This window comes from Brassica napus, chromosome A2 (genome assembly GCF_020379485.1).
Source record: "Brassica napus cultivar Da-Ae chromosome A2, Da-Ae, whole genome shotgun sequence".
Taxonomy (NCBI): domain Eukaryota; kingdom Viridiplantae; phylum Streptophyta; class Magnoliopsida; order Brassicales; family Brassicaceae; genus Brassica; species Brassica napus.
The window spans coordinates 19,515,443-19,537,089 of NC_063435.1; the positions used below are offsets into that span (position 1 = coordinate 19,515,443).

A 21,647-nucleotide genomic window follows, 5' to 3' on the forward strand; every position below is an offset into this window, starting at 1 on the left:
TATTATTTGAGAAGCATTACAACATTTTTTTGTAGCCACATGTCATCACTAGAATGATTTTTAGAATCCTTAGAAAAATAGGTTGGTCCATCTAAATATAGAATAAGTTTTTTATTAAACTAACCATAAATACATTATTAATGTGCTTCATTATTTCCTTAAATAATATTACGGAATTTCCTAATGTGGATAAAATATATATGACAATTAATGATTTTAAATATTAAAGATTTGATAAAAATAAGTGTTTCTTATATTATATTTTTTTTAATTTTAAACTATTAAAAGAAATTAAACAACCATATTAACCATATAATAAAAAATAAAAAATTTCTTTATATGTTATATTTTGAATTTTTAAAAACGAGTATAAATTATTAAAACTGTTATAAGTCTCACATTCAAATTTTGTGATCTATAGTTTAAAATTTTTGTTATGACATGATACAAATGATTTAAAAATCATATAAGTCGAAAGTATCATTTAATAAGTATTAAAAATAAAAGATAAATATATATATATATATATATATATGTATATATATATATATAATTTAAATTAAATTATATGCCATATAAAAGTACATCAATATCTTAATTTTAAAATTTACTTTGAATAATGTTTTTGATAAAACTTTTGAAAAAATATTGACAATTTAATTTTTAAAAATATTATAAATTAGTTAAACTATTAATCATACAGTAAAAATTTTGCTATCAGTAATTTAATTTTTGTTGTTATAACATATACAATTGATAAAAAAAACATATGAGTAAAAAACATCATTTAATAAATAATAATATTAAAATGTACTATTTATATATGTTACTATCATTTAAATTTAATTATATACCATATCAATTAGAAAAACTATTGTTTGGATTAATAAAAGTTATTTATATGTTCGCACCAATTTAATTATATAAATATTAGTTACTGAATTTTTAATTATTCAATATATATTTATTATTTCATAATATGTTAGAAACATATAATATAGAAAATCATTTTTATATAATGTTCTTAACCTAGTAGATAGACTAAAGCTCAAAATCCAGAGTTAATTAACCTCAAAACGTAGTAGATAGATTAAAGCTTCGGTCATCCAATACCAATCATCATCATGTGTTGTAAAGTATACTAGCCTTTGACCCGCGCGTCCGCGCGGATGTATATGTTTTATATAATTAAATGTTTTTGTTTGTTGTAAAAACATAATTGTGTTTCATAGATTATCTATTGTTTGACATTGGTGTATATTTGTAATTTTGTTTAGTGTCTATTTTTTAACTATCAGGTTGTATACGTCTTTTATTGTATATTTTTTAATTTTACTTGGTAACATTTGACATTAAAATGATTAATTATAGAGTATTTTGTTGAGAAAATATGTGTTGTGGTAAATTATACTATAAATGTGGTGAGTAAAAATTTTTGAAGACAATATTTAATATGTATTTTTTAAAAAATATTTAGACAGCATCAATATTAACTAAACATTTTTATAGACAATCTATAGCAATTATATATAGCAAGCTGAAATACATAAATTGAATTGGGCCTTTTGTTATGAATTATAAATAGGAAATTCATATTTAAGAAAAAAGATATTGGACCTTAAAAATTCAAGGAAGCCCATATAACTATTATTTCCGGGAAAAAAACAGAAAAATATCTTGTACGTCTCTTTTTTTGTTCCCGTAGAAAGTTCTGTGTCTTCAACCTATCTCTTCGTCGTTGTTGCCGTTCGTTCTGCTGGCGAGAAGTGCACAAACAGCTATGAAGTTTTCACTTAAAAGAGAGCCAGAGTCTAGATCTACTGATGACTACTGGAGATTTTGGGATACAGGTTCGAGTTTGTATACTTAGGTTGAAGTTGATTTTGAAACGATTAGTTGTTCTAATCTTTATTCTGTGTTATGATTTGTTAATATCCATCAGAGGTGTGTAATACCAAGAACGTTCAATCGGTTAAATCTCCAGTCAAAAAAAAACCTCAGCCCCTTACAGATTGGTTAAGAATCAGGCTGAACTTTGGTTTGTTCGCGGGTAGCAGCTGAATATTTCGAGGACTTCGTCTCTGGCTGAGATCTTTATTCCTTCTTAAGGTAATTCTAATCTACGGTTTTCAGTTTAAATTTTTTTTCCAGATTTTTGATTTCTGTTATTGGAGAAATCAAAAAGCTTCAGATTTAGACAATCGTAGATTAGACTGAGCTTTGAGCTTTGTCAAAAGCTAGACTGTTGTGTAATCTACACAAACAACTCTGCAGGGAGAAACTGAGGGACAGGGGACATAAGTGATCTATAGAAAAGCTCAGCCAGAGACATGGTGAAGGAGAGAGAGATAAAAAAATGTCGTAACATCACATAGCAAAGGGAAGGCAACTAACCATGTAGTAAATCTTTAATGGATGTGTTCTCATTTAAATTCATTCGATCATCATTTAGTACTATGATCATATGCTGATTTTGAATTTATTTATTGTTGGAAGTATATTGGAGGTGGAGAGAACCAGTACCAGTAATCAAGATGCAAAAGAAAAATGCCAACTTGTCTGGACAACAGTCTTTTTCTAAGGTTAGTAATTACTTATCTATTGGAAGTAATTCATAGGGTGATAAAGTAGGACAGTGTAGAATCAGGAATTAGATTATAGAACCCTGGCTTATGTTTCGATGTTTGTTTTTTACTTGCTTCAGCGATGTATATAAGAGTTTATGTCAATGATTAACTAATATAACATACGATTTTTGGGAATTGTTTTTAAACAACAGCAAATAATTCAAAATTCGTGAAATCAAAAGAATAAAAATCTTATTGAATAGAATTATTGGAAATCAAAACTAATGTTGTTTTCATTACTAAAAATATTTTTGTGAAAAAAAAAACATTCTTCAACCATAGATCAATTATGAAGGCCTGAAATCTGCAAAGAACATAAGTAAAATAAATTATAAGTCACATGAACTCACGGTGTACACAAAAAAACACTTAGAATTTTTTTTTTTTAAGAACTCATCCAAACACACTCGTATAAGACATCAAAATGATAGAAATTCACATACCTTCTTTCACATTTGTTTAAAGGTTGTCGAAAACTTCTTTGAAAACTACATTCATAGTCTTCTTCTGAGGTTTGCCATCTTCGTCTAAAATCAAAATCTTCAATCCCTTTTTTGAAGTGACTCTAGAAACAGCCACATATAGCTGACCATGTGAAAAGACAGGTCTTGGTAGATAAAACCTACTTTAGACAGCGATTGTCCTTGACTTTTGTTGATTGTTATTGCAAAAGCCACAGCGAGAGGCAGTTGCCGTCTCCGCATTTTAAAAGGCAATCTGGTGTCTGAGGGGGTTATCAGCAATCTAGGAATATCAACTATTTCACCAACCCTTTCTCCTGTTATAATCCTAGCTTGAACCATAAAATCCATTAGCTGAGTGACTTGCAGTCTCGTCCCATTCATTAAGCCATCAGTAGGAGCTATGTTTCTGAGAACCATAACAGGACAACCAACCTTTAGTCTAAGACTATGATTTGGTAAGCCAGAAACCTTAATCGTGTTAAGAAAATCAGGACTAAGAGCTTCATTGTTTACAGAACTTGTATCAGAGGGATCAATGCTATCAGCACTGTTATAAATTTTTTCCTCACCTGAAATGGAAAACATATATTAGGAGAATAACATCAAAACATAAAATGGCAAATTAAAAGATTCAGAAAAAATATTTACCCTGTAGCTTATCCAACATATATTCATTAACTCTATTAACATCCTCGTTAGTTGGACAAAGGATAGCTCTCTCTTGAAAAAATTTCGCCTCTTTGTTTTCATGTAGTGAAGTTGAATCGCCATATATCGCTTCGCTGACTGCTTCTATAGGATTGTCATTTGAGTCGGTAATCAAAAATTCAGAAGGAATTTCTATCTCTGCCTCACCATCATTAGGCTCTGAAAGTTTACCATCACCCACTTTTAATATCCACTCTGAAAATTCCTGAAGATCCTTTAACTCGCATGCTGACAATCCAGCTGATAGCAATCTCGTATTTTTGGTGAGCTTAAGCACTTTGCAGTGTTCCCAAAGATACGATGAGTTCAGTGAGGCCATAACAATTTCAGCTCTACCAGCACCATTTATAACAGGCAATACCTGCCTAAAATCACCACCAAAAACGATAACCTTTCCACCAAATGGCTGTGTATCGTGTTTTCCCACTATATCAGATAAACTTCTATCCAATGCTTCAAAACAATGCTTGCTCATCATAGGTGCTTCGTCCCATATAATAAGTGATGACGCTTTCACTAAATTAGCTTGGTCAGTTCCGTGCTTCATAGTACATGAGGAAAACTCATCTGGATTTAGGGGATACCGAATCTGGAATGAGCTGTCCGACCGCCTTGCAACAACAATGATACGATGCCACTTGAAGCTACATTTAGAACAATATCTCCTCGAGAACGTATAGCTGCAGAAAGCAATTTCCAGAGGAAAGTTTTGCCAGTTCCACCAAAACCACTAACAAAAAACATTCCACCATCTCCTTTATTAACAGCCAATAGTATCTGCTCATATGTCTCTCTTTGCTCGCAAGTCATCTTCTGAATATCTCTTTCAAGAGTTTCTAACAATGAGGAACGACAATAGCTGCGTTCGTCTAACACCAAGACGTTAGAATCCTGCCTATATGTCCTTGGTAATTTAGGCATAGATTCAAACCTTGTAAGAGAAGTACCATTTCTTTTCAATATTTTTTCTATCTCTAGTAAACCATACTTCTTTTTCTCGTCATCACTCAGAATAAGACCTACAATGAAAAAGGACAGGACAGGCGAGCTCAGTAAATTAGTTTATCAATCACGTAATATCATGTAGCGTTCTAGATTGATTTTATTAATAAAATTTAAAACACACCTGGTCTGTTAAAATTTCTTCTCCTGTTGTGCTCGATATCTTCTGACAATAACTGCCAAGTGTTTTCCCATACCGCCTCTGGCTTAGACAAAGAGTTACTCATAAGCATCATAACAAACACTTTCCGAAGCTCACTTTCTGTGCTTTCAAAACTTCTTCTTACTATGTCATCAATGTACTCCTGATCATCATCTAATAACCCACGAGCATAACATGCATCTTTGTAGCTCGGATACAGAACACCTTGATATGTTTTAATGTCATCATAACTGGTGGGTCCATTGACAACATTCAATAATACACGCAAGAAATAAGCAGCTTCCTGGGTCCTAGGAGCATAATTAATCCGGCCTAGAGCAAATCCCCGCTTCCGTCTTTTGAACTTCTTTGACTTTTTATCGTAAGTAAAGTAGTTTGGAATCTGAGCATAGGTTAATGTTCTTGCAAGATCATCAATTTTACACAACTCAAACCAAGCCAAGAACATTGTATTTTGAATGAGCTTCCGGCTGACCACTGCTTTCAATTTATCTTTCCCTTTGAAAGTAACAACTTGCTTATCAGGGAGATGAAAACTAAGCTTCTCAACAGCAGTAGATCGATAGTGAATAGGAAATTTAAAGACTCTCCACGTTCCTTCACATGTTGAAACATATCTGCATACACAAAAAAGTAAAGATCAATTTCGCAGCTTGCTTGAGTAAGCTGTAACCGGAAAAAATCATAATTTTTAAGTACCTGCAATCGAAGAATTCCTTGAGTTCATTCCTTTTCTTGTCGAGCTTTTCCTTTGTAAGCTCAACATCTCCCAACTCACTTGCAACAATATTGTCTGGGGGTCAACAGCAACTGTGACACGATCCTGTCCTTTATTTATGTATTTGAATAAATACTTTATAGAACCAACTTGGTTGCACCACTCGACGTTAATATGAGCTCTGTATAGAAGAGATAATTTCCGGTTATAAGGAATGACATATCGATTGTCACATTTCACTCCATTCTTCAGAACATAGTTATCTGACTGTTGACGCCTTCTGTAAACCGGAAACCCTTCTTTATTGATAGTGGTCTTCTCAGCAAATGATTTAGGATATGACTTAGAGCAACGGCCATTCTCCATACATGGAGAATTAGTACTAGCTCGTCCACATGGGCCATGAATCATCATATCTTTAATGACCTCATAAAGTTCTGGTTCTTCTTTTTTATTAGGAATCTCTGCAGAAATGATGTTGTCAATATCTTCTGTTGTAGGAACCTTTATCTTCTTCATGAATAAGAGAATGTGAGCATGTGGTAAACTCCGTTTTTGGAACTCAATTGTGTACATAGCTGTATCAAGCCAAAAAAATAATAATTAGTCATTTGTTACAAAAATTCACACGTATGGAAGAACAATCAAACTAAAAGACAGTCGAGTTTGTCTTACATGAGCGTGTCTCTCCCAGAATGTTTTTCTTTGTCAAAGAATCCATCAATGAATCAAGTTTGATCTTGAAGATCCTACAAATAATGTCTGATCTGTCTTCAGCCTTAAGCTTCCTTGCCTTAACATATCTTGTAATCTCTGGCCATTTGGGATTACATGTGAATGTTATGAAAAGATCTGGAAATCCAAAATGCTTACATATTGTCATAGCATCCAAATAGTTGTTCTTCATATATCTAGGACTCCCTACAAATGACGCTGGTAATGTAAACTCTGTTCCTTGCTCATTCATATCCACTTTTCCTGCATTCTCAGACTCTTTAATGGAGTCATAACTATCAGATCGAAGAGAAGGTTGGTTTAACTTCAAATATCGCAGTCGATTGGACTCAATTGTTGTGAACGCATCCACCACAAACTGCTGAAATAGCCTTCTAGAATGTAGGAGAGCATGAGACTCGTTTTTACGTTCATGTAGTCGAAAGGCAAAGAATTGCCTCATACTGATATTAGGCTTCTTGTGTTTTTTTTGCCTTCTCTGTTGCTCCTTTCTTAATACCCAGTCTGAATCCATCTTCTCCATACGTAAACAAAAGAGGATATTGAAGTGCAAGATAAGAAGCATGAATCTCGTTTATCCTCAGCAGTTTTCCTGATTTTTGTTGTAGAACAATATCCCTTTTGTCCATATCAAGACTAAAATCACCAGGAATCAAGGCAGCAACCTCTGAGGCCGTGGGTGTGTTATATGTCCTTCCATCCTTCGATCTCTCACTAACAATCCTCATATGAAAAGAATTTTCAGGATCTGTGTTAAAACGATCTCTTGCTGATCTAAACTTTTTTACATATGGATTGACTTCATTCAACATCTTCATCAATGTCTCAATAATATCTTTCTTGAGATTATCCTTTTTCTTGACCACAAAGTTTTGTTTACCAGAGCTGTAAAACATAGTTAAAAACAACCATGTTAGTTAGAAAATTGGGTCAAAAGGTGTTCAGAAGGTTTATTGTTATACCTTAAACATTTAGATCTGTTTTCAACTTCATTCTCTGTGTCCACTATGTATAGTTGGCCAAACTTGGGGTCACTACCATCAGGTGGGGTTAAATTACCCAATAGATGATAATTTTCTCCTTGTAGCTGAAACATATCAGGGCCTCTACCCTTTTTCAAAGACCTCTCAACTCTTCCACCAAGTGAAGTGAAGGAAAAAAACATATTGTAAGGTCTTATATGTTTCTGGAAGTGTCTGCTTCTTGGTTCATCTCCTTCCAAGAGCTTTTTTAAAACTGATGGTGGTTCTTTCAATAAAGGCAGTTGGACTTGACCTTGCATACAACATAATGAAAATGTAGGTTTTTTTGCATTTCTCCGCTTGTTGAGTCTTTCTCCATACCACATGATAGCACCACAATGACCACATTTGTAATCCGGATCACCTTCATCTAAATAGTCTGCAAAATTCGAAATGAAAACATGATGTCAATTTTTTTTTTCAAATATAGGCAACTGTATAGGTGTTCTTGTATATCAAAGAATTTTGGGGTGGTTACCATTTTCATTAACATATGACTTAGATGGTTTAGAAGCCTTTACACTTTCAACAACACGTTCTGAATTAGGCGCCTTATTAGTGATAATCATCCGATCATCCTGTTCTTCAGAAACTATAGGATCATCTAAGTCAGAATCCTCATCTTCTGTATCAGTATTCTCTTGGGAAGAACATTCAAAAACCTGATCATTATCCTCATCAACTATCCCTGTATGCAACACAATTAATTAATCATGTAATGTCCAGAAAGATTAAGTTACACAATTACAAAGAAAACACCTAAACGTGTTGCTACCTCCAAACAAATCATTTCCCACCAATTCATCATCTTCTTCTATGGTCTGAGTTGATGCATTGAATGTACGTGCATGTTTTGGTGTTCTTTTATTTGGCACCTGTGATATATTAGTAATGTCTTTTAGGACATTACAATCGCTTTTGCGTTTATGGCCTCCCTTGGATTTGATTGATTTGAAGCTCCTCTTATGTAGATCCTCTGTTTATTTCCAATGCAAGACTATGTGCGTGAGCATGTTTTTTCTACGTAAGACCAAATGTAAATAAAAAATCTAAACAAAACTTACTTGTTATTGAGGTTAAGCAACTGCTGGGCGTGGGGGTATATGGCACACTGTCTTTGATTAAATCGATACCTTGCAAAGATAATCAGGTATCATAAAACCAGCTTTTGACAAAGGACAGTGTGTATTTTCTTAATATAGTTAATAAGTTCTTTTAGGTGAATGACTTACCAAGGACTAATCTTCTCAAATTCCTTGGTGTTTGTGGTGAAAGCATGCTTATTTGTTGAAATGGTGGAATTGTGTAGCTTAGCACTTGGTGACCTTCAATGGTTTCCAACAGTCTAAAATAAATAGAACTTAATGGAATATCCTGATTGGAGATAGATTTAGAACATCTGTGGTTATCTTCAAGGTTAGGGATCTCATTGATTGTTGGTGAACGTTTTCTTTTTGCAGTGTCAATTCCCAGTCGTACATTTCCTCTTTTCCGGTTCATCATATTTGGAATACAATGTGCGTGAGAGTGCTCTGTATGAGGAAAAGGATGAGAAAAATCTTGCGTAAGAAAGAGACGTTGTCTGGATGAGAATAAACTCTTTTGAGGTAAAATCATATTTTTTTACCCAAATTTAAGATTGACAATATATTGTTGGCTGAAATTTAGGAAAATCGTTTAAGTAAAAAAGTATATTTACGAATCTAGTTATATATTTCTGGCGGTTTTCCTTTATTGTTGTATCCATTCAGAATAGATAAAATATATAATTATTACAATCAGTTATTATAGTTCTCTAATAAAATGATGCCAATATAAATGATTAATATAACTAAGAATTGTTTTTATTTTATTCTAAGCAATCATGTTGTTGGAGATTATGAAGAGATTTGATGAGAAGGACGTTAATATGCAAAGGTGATAACGTAACAGATGCTTTCTATCAAAGCTGAGACAGGTATGTTCTTGGTATTATATCCTTAAAATTAGATAGTTAGAAATCATCTAAGTCAGTTCGACCATATGAATTGCTTAGTTAGTTATGTTAACTTAGGAGACTGAATAATATGTTTACATGTATCTGATAAACTTTAATATAACAATTCAAAAGAAATCAAATAGAAAACCAGATTTTATTCATTGTCACTTAAATAAAAATAAGAAACAATAGAAAACAATAGAAAGCACTGCAAACATTAAAAGTACTGAGAAAATAAAAGTAAAAAAACAATTCAAAAACATTGAAAGGAAGAAACTTTTTTCCTATCCGAACAGCTAATCGGTTTTCGCATTTTCATGTTTGATCACTTTGGTGCATAGTTTCTTGGAAGTGGATGTTAGGTCTGGTAGATCAGCATCATCTTCTTTGCGTTTTGAATATGGAGTTTTAGGATCTTCAGATGAACTTGAATCCAACAGCACCACCTAAAACCGTAGAAGTTGCGATTTGGTTAAAAAAAATAAGCTAAGAAAAAAAGAAGAATTATAACATAATCACAGATACAACTTTTTTTGTACTTACACCACCAGATGACATTGTAGAAAAAGTTGTTCCCATTTCAGAAATTGCCTCAGAACCACTTTCAATGCTTAGAACCTTATCTCCAGAACAAACTTCTAAAACCAAGAAGGTGGCTGATCCACTTGAGACATTTTCAGAGTTAATAGACACCCCAAAACAGAAGGACTTTCCGACCAAATTTCGGATAGGTTCTGGTAGTATCTCTGGATCTTCTATCTATTAAAGTTTTGAAACCATTTGTTAGTTTTAAATTGCACTAACGTGATATGCTAAAAAAACTGTATAAAAAATACCTCTCCATAAGAACCATCCCATAGATCATCAGCTTTCACACCAACAATGGATTTTGCAACAGAGCCTAGTAACATTAGACTACATGTCTTTGTGGCATCTTTCACGACCACATGGAGTTTGAACCTTATAAAAGTCAATAAAATCGATTAGCAAAATGTATGATAATTACAAAAAAAAAAACGTAACACATGTAATTCGATTGTAAACACTTACTTGGGGGAAACATGAGTCACAATAGCATTACAAATTTCACAATGAAACTTTGGTTTGTCAATTCTTGTCATCTGTTCATAATCAATATTTGCGAGCTTATTGACTTTTTTGCTGTGACGGTCACACCCAAAGTAAAACCATGCCCAATCAGTGTCTATTGCTTCAATTGTGCATATGATTTTACAAATCTCCACCTGCATAGAAGTGTTTTGTTGGACCAAATTAGTCACAAATAACTTAAATGCAATAAACAATCTCAGAAAACCACATTGAGACAGAGAAATCAATGAACAAAAAATTAAGTGATTACCTGTGTTGCATCCATGATTTCTGAAATCGGCTTGATCTCTGCATCATTCCAATCAAATTGAATGCGTTTACCATCTTTCTTCCCAGTAGATTTCTCAACCGTAGCAAGTTGTGAATTAGCAGCTGACAAACTACAAAATTATGAATCATAAACATCAATCAGTAACAGTTAGTGTAAACAATATTAAATCATTAAAAATAGGAATATACCTTTCAGTTAACTCTAAAACGTCTGGTTCTGTTGGATTGAGGTACATGCGCGATGCATCAAAGGCGTTTGTGATTTGTACATCTCCTAGTACAGACAAAGTTTATAATTTAAAAGTTTAGATGGAGTAAATGATAGGAAATAATCACGAAGTTTAAAGTAAAATACCTCTAAAGAAGGTCACTTTCGCAAACCATATCAAACAAACAAAAGTTCGATCATCACTCTTCTCAATAAAAGCTTCTATTTGCTCAGCATATGTTCCCCAAAGACAACATGGAAGATCGTTTCCTCTGTTAAGTTAAAGATTAGTAAGACTTTTTCAAAACAGGAGAGTAATGTCTAAAATTGAGGAAATAAGAGCATACTGTGAATCAACTAAACGAAATTCGACCCTCTTCCTGTCTTCTCCTTGTGCCTTGACTGTAAGGACATCCCCAAGGTCATGAACTCTCCCTATCACATCTGTTAAAAAACGGAGTAATATATGTTATTCCCATTTATAGAATGTTGTCAGACCACAAAACTGGTTTAAGATTAATAAAAAAAATTGAAATAGATAACCATAGTACCTATAAGGTAAACAGCCTCTTTTGTGTCTGTTTTTCCAATTGATTCATAATTGGACAGAGACAGAAAGATACGATCATCAGCTAAATCCGACCCTTTTATCACAGTTTCATTTGAGATAGCCATCTTGTATGGATGGCGTGTTGTTCGATATTTGCCACCAGCTGGATTCATTTGTACATTTTCAATGACTCCCCATTTTCCTAATGGTAATGCACGTTGAACTTTGGCCATGTGTGTTCTTTTGCAAGAGGCCTGGATTTTGTTTCCCTAACAAAAACACATTGGTAATATTAATTTAGATAGTTAAAGCAGTAACTCTCAATATAAAAAACATATAGAAATGATAAAACCATCTTACCCATTGGTCTGCTAAAACCATCTCAAAGGTATCTCCAAAAGGTGTGTTCTGCCTCCAGGAATGTAAGCACTTAACTTGAACTCGCCACTTATTTTTGAATGGTCTGAGTTTTGTGAGAGGATGAAATGTAGCAAGGATCGACATTTTAAGAGGAATTGAGTCGAATGATTTGGTTTTCACGTAATGGGGGAGAAGAGATATATATATATATATATATATATAGGTAGTGAGTAAAGCTAGGGTTAACGCCAAAAACCAATAAAGATGTTGGCAGTTGTGATTTTTTATCATTAATAGAGAATATGCGGATCGATTTTGTTCCCAAAATTTTTTTGCTTGTTATGGAGTTACCGTAATCACAGGGTTGTAGATTTTTAATGAGTTGATACTAAACGTGATTGGCAAGATTACAATAACTTGAAAATCTTTTTGTATTTGATTGACATCGCTATTGTTATGGAAATGCTTAAAAATAGGAATATATTTGGGCAAGTATATTCGTTTAGTATATTATTGACTTGTTAAAGTTAATTTTGGTTTTTAATTACGTGAGTTTAATTAGGATAATAATGATATAACTTATGATATATATATTTATATTGTCAGGATTAATGCGTGGACAATGACATGGAGTTGTAGCTTTCGTTATTTTGGGGTTTTGATTCTGCATACCAAGATAAACCGAGGTATCATATAAACCGATATTAGATGTTTAAGTATAATTCTGGAAAGCTATGTAGGAGTGTCTCTATTGACTCTAGATTCAGTAGACAAAGATGAACTAAGGTAGTATCACAATTGAATTCGATATTGTATGTTTAAGAATTTAGAATGACAATAACGATGATTAAGATGGTTTTGAAATTTTCTGGTTTACTACTGGTTTTTTAATTATATCTGTTAGTAACTATTTTAAATGATTGGTAGGATAGTGGTACGATGTTAATTATAATTGGATTGTTATTGAATGGTTTACTTATACAGAAAACGATGGACTTGGTTTACTAAATTAAAGAAAACGCTCAATTTTAACCAGTGGCATAGAGTGGTAATTTTTGTGGAAAAGTCAGGGCTAAGTACAAAATGTACTTCAGTTTTAATAGTTTAGATGATTATAATTCAAAAACCAATAAAGTTCTATTGTTTTGACTTCACTGCCAACTGACTTTCCAGTTGCCAGCGATATGAAAAAGGCATCAAAACCCAAAACTTTGACCTGAAAATTAAATGATAATTATCAACTGAGCATAAGATCCATATCAATAAAAGAAAAAAAAAATAGTAATAGAGTCAAAACTCTAAAGTTACCTCAGTATTAGTCTCAGGATTCTTGAGAAATCAAGTACCAACTGAGCAGATTTAACAGCCTTGCTACCTTGATTGTTGGAATGCCATATCAGTACGTCCAACACCACGACAGAAACGTGCGAAGGGGATAAAACTTGCTTGGGAGCTTTCACGTCTTCCAAATACCTTTTTGCCTTGACTCAGAATTCACTCTTGTCTCAGTTTCACTCATGATAGTGACTGACCTGAGCTCTGAATTAAACAAAACATAGCGTCTATTACTCAGATTCAAGAGAAAATTCACGAAAGAGTTCATGCGATGATCAACAATCAAGGGTCGGAATCACATATACTAATTTGAGCTATCATCTTTGTTTCCTTCTAATCAAGAAACATCCTTTATCAAACAGCTGCGCAGGTAAGCACATAAACTCTATGAAGCAAAACCTCTTGCTCGAGAATGGAATCATCTCCTCTCATGCCCCTATATCTCATAACACAATCTCAAAAGGACCCTTTTGTTCTTTTAATTTTATATGTCAAACGAAAAATCATAAAATTAAAATGAAAACGTTAATATTTTTTATTTGATTTATACAATTTGATAAAAAAAATATTTCAAAAATCCAAAAACATTGTTTTCCATATTTTCGAAAAAATCATCAAAATATGATTAAAAACGATTTTAAAATATATTTTTTTGAATTTGAAAGGTATAGAATTTAAATATTTTCCCATGGGTTCACTAATCCATAGGGGGGTTAGGATTTAGTTTTGATAACCGGGAAGGATTTGACTTAGGAGTTTAGATTTTGATCAAAAAAAAGAATTATGAAATAGGGGTATAGGAGACTCTAGGAGCCCATAGGAGATTTGGCATTTCACATTTGGGGCACGCTAGAAGTTGGCTCTCGAAGATGGCTGGTCCACGAATCAATCCACAAACCCTAATTTTACTTTGTTCTTTGTTTTGTGAATCTACCCGTGTGTGGTGGTCGGAGATCATGATGGTGGAACAGAGGAAGAAGATGTAGAAGCCAACGACGACAAAAGATGGATGACCTTATCAAAGTTGGATAGGTTCAAATAATAATCACAGATTAAAGTTAGTTTACTTTAAATATATAGGTCATTATATAATGAAGTGTAATTTTATATTTAGTCACAATTTATTGAATAGGTCCAAAACAAATATGTCACAGTATGTCACAGTAGAGTTCAAAACTTCAAATAGAACTCTGTTTTAATCAATACTACTAGATTTTGATCCGCGCTCTGAAGCGCGGGTTTTTGGATTATAAAGAAAAAAACACAATTTGATATGAATTATCATTTTGAGATTGTTTTACATTATTACGTTACAGAGTCATATTATATCAAAGAAGGATATTTATTTAGATTTAATTAGCTTATTTGAGATTCTCTATGTATATTTTTCTGTAAATTTCTATTAGGCATATGTACTTTATCCGAATCCAAAAATTTGAACCAAAACTGATCCAAAAATACATATTCAATTTGGTCAATTTCTAAAACAAAGTATTTATTGGGTATACTTTTGAACCCGCGGATCTCGGTTAGGTTCGAGTTTTATCTGAGACTCGATCGGCTAAACAAAGTACCCAATTGTTTTGTGTATATTAGGCATATCTGGATATTTAAGATTGGTATTATGGATATTTTAAGTTAAAAGGTGATGCTATCAAAATTTACTTATATATTTCAGGTATTCAAGTAAAATTTTGGATATTTTATGTTTTTTAGTTCATATTTTGGGTAAAGTTTTGGGTTATATAAACTATTTGAACTTTTAAGAGTTTTGTTTGAGTTTTCAAAAAATTTCATGTTTCAGGTATTTTTGTGTTTTCGGGTATATCAAATCATTTCGGGTTTTAAATATTCAAATCGGTCAGATCCGTCATGTAACCAAAAATTATAGTTATTTGAATTACGAATCTGAACCGATCCGGAACCAACCCGAATCCGAACTGAAATTTTTAAATATCTAGTTGGTTTAAATGTCTAGGACATAAAAGGAATCGATCCAACTCGGCCCGAAGACCCAAATATTAAACTTTACTCTCTAAGATTTATTTAGCATATTTTTTAATTTAGTATTGCAGTCCCAAATATATAATCTAATAACATAATATGAAATCTTCTATATTGTCCACAATGTCTGATATAATTTGTTTTGTTAATAGTGTTGATATTGGTATAGCACGTTAGTTAACGGTAGATGTTATAAGTTGTAGATCTTATAAAGGTCAATACGTTCGGTATTATATGTAGATAAAAAAGTGGATCCAAAAAAATATTAGAATTAAAAGAGAGATTACAATATATTTCTAAATGTTGGAAATATTATTTGGTTGCTATATAATAGGAGTTCAGTTATAATATCTAGTTATATATAATTGGTTGGATTAAAAATGAAAAGGTGCAGTAACTTTGTATAAGTAGATTTTTCAAAACTACTTCCTTTTTAATAGAATAGATTAAAACTATTAAAACATAAACATGTCCTATTCATATAGGTGTGGTCCAACTATTTTACTACAATTATTAAAACTTTTTATTAATCATTTAAGATAAATATTATACAAAGAAAAACATATATTGACTAAAAATACAAATATAAAAATTAAATTTCAACAAAAATGTAAAACAAAAAATATACCCTAAAAATCTAGTAGATTAGATAAAATAGAACAACACTAATAATATTTTATCAGTTGACAATTGCATCCATTTCATTGCTTTTGGAATTAAAGTGTTCATAAATACTGGGAAGAGGCTCGATGGATACTTTATAAATACTCAGCCACTACAAGATTTGAAGACTGTAAATGTAGATATTGATCTCTGTCTTCATGATACTCTCTTCTTGTTCTTGAAGGGAGAGAGCAATGAAAAATGGCGAGAAGCTGAGGAAATGAAGGAAAAAAAAGTGAGACCTATCATAGATTACTGACAAAAGCATAGAAAGTGAAGGAGAATTTCTTTTACAGTGTCAGATAGTTTCTAAACGAAAAACTGCTTACATTTCTGTGAAGCAGTTGCTGCTGTAGGTGTTTCATCTTGAGATATGAGATTCTTCAGTGTAAAAGCTGGATAACAAAACATAAAATTTATATTGACTTCAAGTTAAGGTAAGCAAATCATGATTGTCATATTCTCTATTCCACACCATATACTCAACATCAACAGAAGGTTCGTGCGGTTATGAGACCATGTAAGTTAAATCCTTAGTAATTAGTTACAAGCCATAAAGATAAAAGAATGTAAAATGTTTGTACCTTCACTTGTCGTAGCAGCAGTTACAGCTGATTCATGATCCTTGTTGCTACTGACAGCAGCAGCACTATTAGACTTGGTATGGTATTTACCTGTAGACGAAGACCGACTCTTTTTTCCAAATTTCAACAGTTTTCTAAGCCCTTTTGTTGCTGACTCCTTTGATTGAGATTTCTCCAAGGCCTCACTCATCTTCTTCTCCGCTGCAAGAGCTTTGACAGTTTCTTGCGCTGTTTCATTTGAATGACAGCTTGGTCCAGGTGCTTGGGAACACACTGAGTTACCTGGAACTTCTAACGAAGAAACCCGAGCATGGGGAGCTTCATATGGTTTCTCAACAACATTTTGAACTGTCAGAAACTTTGGTGTTTCTGTTATCAAGTCACTCAGAGTTTCCGGTCTAATCTGAAAGCAAAAAAAACACATGCCAGTCATGAAAACCTTGTAAAACAGAACATCAAAGTGATCTGGCTAGAATAAGAGTACTTACTAAGACCAGATCATTGCCACTCTCCTGCATTGTTTCAACAGCTTTCTTATCAGCTCCTGCAGAAGGACAACAGTCATAGATGGTGGAGTATCCAGGGACTAACTTGGACTCCTCCGTCTGAGCTGCACTTATACTTCGAGCTGAACTTGGCAACACCATCACCACTGTCTTCTCAATCACTGGAGTTTCATCAACAGCATTTTGGGACAAGGGTTTGTTCTTGTTACCAAATGGTTCAATCTCAAAAGCTGAAGATTTAATTTTCTCTGCTCCTTTCACTAGAACATTGTTAGGACCTTTTGGTGCTTTTATCTTCAGCTCTGGAAGAGAGGCGATTTTCGCTATATCATAGTTAACAATGGCAGATATTTTCTTTGTCTCCGGAGCATCAGATGCTTTTTTGGATGCTATTGTGCGCAGTGACCTCACTGCAGAACCTGGTGCACTATTATTACCCGTTTTAGGTTCTGATAATCGTCTTGTCCTTGAAACTGACTTGTTCTGACTATCAAGACTAACTCTGGTTTCTCTCTTAGAGAGAGGTAATGGTGATATCGACCTTGTTAGCCTACTTCCTGCCATGTGCAGTGACCTCACTGCAGAACTTGGTGCACTACCCATTTTGGGTCTTGTCCTTGAAACAGACTCGTTCTGACTATCAAGACTGATTCTGGTTTCTCTCTTATAAAGAGGTAACGGTGATGTCGACCTTGTTAGCCTGTTACTTGATGCTATGTTTTCTCTCTTAGATGGAGGTAGCGGTGATATTGATCTTGTTAGCCTGTTACCTGTTGACTTACTTCCAGAACTCAGTTTACTATTCTTCGGAACTTTCTGAGGTTCATTTGAGCCTAAAGAAGCACTTCTTATAGGAAGACGGCGTTGAAGAGGTGATGATAATGATCCTGGTTCTGTGTCGCTAAACTTAGAGGCTCTAGGAGCGCCAGGAGAAAATCTGTTTGACAAATTTTTTCTTGTTTGTTGAGCAGATAACTGTGACTGGCCTACTACAGTTGAGTTGCTTTTAGCAGCAATCCTCTTCTGTCTTGCTATTTTCAGACCTTCGATGCGTTTCCTCTCTTCCTCTTCCTAAAACGGTAATAAGAATGTGTGATGCACTAATAAAAAAAAAGCAATTATCTCATCAAATTGTTAGTTTTACCTTTTCCTTTTTGATGATCAGAAGATCAGCTTTGAAATTTCTAAGCTTATCAGCTCGTGCTCTTGCTTCATCTAAAGGACTCATCTTTGTGGGTCTTCCTTTCCGTATTACCCCTGAAGCCTTCCTCTTATCTGCAGCATCATTAGACAGTCTTGTTGTTGGATCTCTCTTTGTAACTCCAGCTTCCTTGTTATTCTTTTTCTTTAAAGCTTTGGAACCAACAAAATCTAGTGCAGGATCATAGCCAGCTGATAACTTCTCTGTTTCTCGCTCTGGCATCAGACTCAGATCATGAGGCTCATAACTGATCTTGTTTCTTTCACTTCCATCAGCTTGGTGGTACGAAGAGATCTCTGGTCCAATGTCTAAAGCATTTCGAGTACTGCTTCCAGCTTCCCGAGTAACAATATAAGAATCATCATCCATGTTAACTGATGATGATCTTTTATCCAGACCATTCCCTGGATTATCAAAACCATTCAAGTTGAGAGGATCAGAAGGATTCTCAAAACCATTTTCTCTCTGGTGAACCATAAAAGAGTCACTAGATCCCCTAATTCTACGAGTCACAGTTCCATTTTGAGTATCCCTTTCTTGATATCTTTCTTCTGCTTCACGTTTGTCAAGAGCCAAAGGATCATCATATTTCCATGTACCTTGCCTATCCTTCTCCATCATGTGGTCAACGGTACGTTCTTCTCTATCAGCATCTTGCAACAATAAAGTTTGAAAGGCCTGCCAATCCCCAGTGTCAGCCTCTGTCCCTTTTGTTTCTCTCTCTTTACCAACATTGTAACATTCTACTACTATCGCCCCTTCTTCAGCATCAGATTCTGTTCCTGAATGATCTTTCTTCTTCGAATTAATGTAGTTTATATTCCGAATCACCACCTTCCCTGATTTCCTTCTCCTACCTGATTTTCCTTTCTCTCTGCCCTGATCTTCTTCTGATCCGGAGGAGTCCTCGCTACAAGATGAGTGATGTTTCTTAGCCTTTCTTTGGCCAGAGCTACGCCTAGAATCATCCGTAGAGGGATAGGGTGATGGATATGGATAGTAAGGCATGCCCTGCATTGTATATCCTTGAAACACTGGAAAAGTCCCGGGCGGAGAGTGAACTGGCCATGGTGCATACATAGGCTGTGGATGCTGCCCTTGCACATGTTCTTTATTTACATTTGTAGGAGACTTCACATCTGAATAAAAAAATATTATTGGTATAAATATCGACTGTGCAAAACAATGGACCGTCTTACCATTATTATTTTCAGGTGTCCCAGGCCACGAGTTCCTACGCATATTAGCAGCATTTGCCAACATAGTCCCTGAGGCGTTCTTTGGAGAGATGTTTGGCTGTGTTGCTTCGATTTCAAGCCACTGACCAGATTCGTGCTTTTTCTTCCACAAGTCCATGAATTTTAAGCAGGCATCCCTAATGACATCGATGAAGCAAAACAGTGACATAACTACGGCTGCTACTCAAAAGATTCTTTCGAACTCGAGAAGTAAAATAAAAGAAATCCTCTCACATCAAACGTGAGGCTCCAAAGGATTTGGCGAAAGATATAAGAGGAAGCATATCATCAACTTGGAAACCGGCTGCCACGGCACGTGCAAATGCCATTCCCTGTTCTTTCTGCAACACTTTCTTCCTTGTCTCCAGAACTTTCAGAACTTGAACTCTGATAAAAACAATTCCACATCACCAATCAGATACTTCACTACTCTCTTTCTTTTAAGCATAGAAAAAGAAAAGAAACATCTTTCATGCAAAGGGGTGGTATACTTAGAGTTTTCATCTGATGTGTTTGCTTGCTTTGGATGTGAATCTGGCTGTCAAAGATGAAAGAAGATGGAATTTAATTGTTTTCTCCAGAAAAAAAAAAAAGATGAGAAGAAGAAAATCATTTTAATTATAGAAACCATTCCGGTTCTAAGTAACCTCGTAAAGGACAATGGCTTTCTCCTCGTTGAACTTTAGCAATGGCCTATTACCTGATTCACATTCTAAAATATTGGTTCAACTGTAATCTTAGTGAGAAAACGTTGGCATCATTATAGCATACCTTGTGTACTCTCTGCTCTTTTTGCTCGTAGATTGTCGTCTTCCACCTGCTTTTGTACAATCTAACGTTACAATTGACCAAACAAAGTATTTACAGTATATCAAAGTTTTACTTACAACAGTTAATGCTACTTCAGAGATGTGCTGGATACCAATTGCTTCCCTCATCTGCATGATCTCAGTTTCTAAAGTGTAAACACGTTCTAGGACATCCGGATTGCTCACAAAGCGAACAAACCTAACGAAAACAAAGAAGAAAAAGTGTCTCAGTGTCCAAAAAAGCCCCGTTTAAAGAAAGCTTGTATTGTTATAAAACCTTTGAATTGTTGCTTTAGTGAACCAAGCCGCATTGTCACTATCCTTAGGCTTGAGAACAATGGAGTAGCCACCTTTAGAAACTTGATCTTGTGCAGTCTTCAAGTGAGCGAGAAAAGGATCAAGCAACCCTGTAGCTATCTTCTCAGCCTTTCCATTATCTATTATCAACAGATCACACCTGAATCACTTTGTTACACAAGTTAGCGACTTTACAGTTTTCTCGACTTCTCGATGCAATAATAATAGCTTTGTCACTTCGTTACAGCCCACAAAAAAAAAAGAGAAGACTTTTGATCGTATCAAAGAACTCAAAAATGGAATAACTTTGTTACAGTTTCTAACACTTAACAATATGGGATCAAATCACCATTAAAAGGATTTTGATATTATCAAGAAACCAATAAAAATGCAAAACCTTTCGGCGCATATTATGTTCTTAAATAAATATTTTAGATCAATGAGAGAGAGAGAGAGATTATATTACCGGGTTCGAGTGGGAGTGAGCTGAAACACAACTGAATCAAGCCTGGTCGAAGATTTCATCGCAAAATCTTGAAACTTTTCAGATTACTGAATCATCCAAAGAAGAACCCACTAACCGAACCGAAGAACGAAACACAAACTACAAATTAAAGTGAAGAATCAGATGGAGACGAAGAATTGTAGAGCGAAAGGCAGTGTGTAATCTGCGAAATTTTCGAGGAAATATTGGGCGAAAATGTAAAAGTGGGAAAAAGTCAGGGGTAAAATAGGAAATCCGAGGGTGATCACAGGTGTAAGTGTCTATAAGTGTTTACTACCGACAGAAATATGTCATCGGCTCCATAGTCTTCCTCAACGGTAATATTGGTTGTTATATTTTATTTTTGTTGAAACAAACAACAGTTATGTCTTTATTAGGAAAATGACTTCAAAATGAAGGATCGAAACAGTTTAATTTAGAGAACAATTATGTTTCAGTACACTTTGTATCTAAATTTAAAAACATAATTTTTTTAAAAAAAATTGACACATTACTTTAAGAGAAACTGAAAGATATAACTATAGTAAAACAAAAATTAGGTACATATCTATTATAAAATATGTGCTATAATATACTATACATTACAAGAA

At 34.0% G+C, this 21,647-nt stretch overlaps 1 protein-coding gene and 1 long non-coding RNA gene across 8 annotated transcripts; one reads left to right on the forward strand and one right to left on the reverse strand.

The window, feature by feature from the left end:
• The first annotated feature begins 1,073 nt into the window (after positions 1-1,073).
• On the forward strand, positions 1,074-14,114 carry LOC106409457. 2 transcript variants are annotated; one of them, XR_001282073.3, is made up of 7 exons: positions 1,074-1,850; positions 1,943-2,109; positions 2,275-2,582; positions 8,515-8,589; positions 8,900-9,046; positions 9,299-9,396; positions 12,522-14,114. It is a non-coding gene; the product is annotated as an uncharacterized LOC106409457 (long non-coding RNA). The 2 variants fall into 2 exon arrangements; XR_001282076.3 differs by lacking the exon at positions 8,515-8,589 and having other exon boundaries at positions 1,080-1,850; positions 12,522-12,791.
• A 1,626-nt stretch (positions 14,115-15,740) lies between these two features.
• Positions 15,741-21,299, reverse strand: LOC106407265 (COP1-interacting protein 7). 6 transcript variants are annotated; one of them, XM_048759442.1, is made up of 13 exons: positions 21,019-21,299; positions 20,533-20,712; positions 20,334-20,454; positions 20,218-20,266; positions 20,094-20,158; positions 19,938-19,984; positions 19,681-19,833; positions 19,408-19,583; positions 18,152-19,347; positions 16,990-18,078; positions 16,502-16,904; positions 16,247-16,312; positions 15,741-16,129 (listed from the first exon to the last, which is right to left on the reverse strand). In XM_048759442.1, exons 1-13 carry the CDS (start codon positions 21,075-21,077, stop codon positions 16,074-16,076), a joined length of 3,660 nt encoding a protein of 1,219 aa, XP_048615399.1. In that variant the 5' UTR covers positions 21,078-21,299; the 3' UTR covers positions 15,741-16,073. The 6 variants fall into 6 exon arrangements, with proteins under 6 accessions (XP_048615399.1, XP_048615404.1, XP_013703558.1 ...); XM_048759447.1 differs by having other exon boundaries at positions 20,218-20,263; positions 21,019-21,298; XM_013848104.3 differs by having other exon boundaries at positions 20,094-20,146; positions 21,019-21,298.
• Between the last annotated feature and the right edge of the window lie 348 nt (positions 21,300-21,647).

Coding starts and splice junctions, on each gene's coding strand:
- LOC106407265 (XM_048759442.1), bottom strand. CDS start 21,077: ATGAAATCTTCGACCAGGCTTGATTCAGTTGTGTTTCAGCTCACTCCC. Junction 19,834..19,937: donor ACATCAGATGAAAACTCTAA/GTATACCACCCC, acceptor TGTTTTTATCAG/AGTTCAAGTTCTGAAAGTTC. Junction 19,584..19,680: donor TTTGGAGCCTCACGTTTGAT/GTGAGAGGATTT, acceptor CGATGTCATTAG/GGATGCCTGCTTAAAATTCA.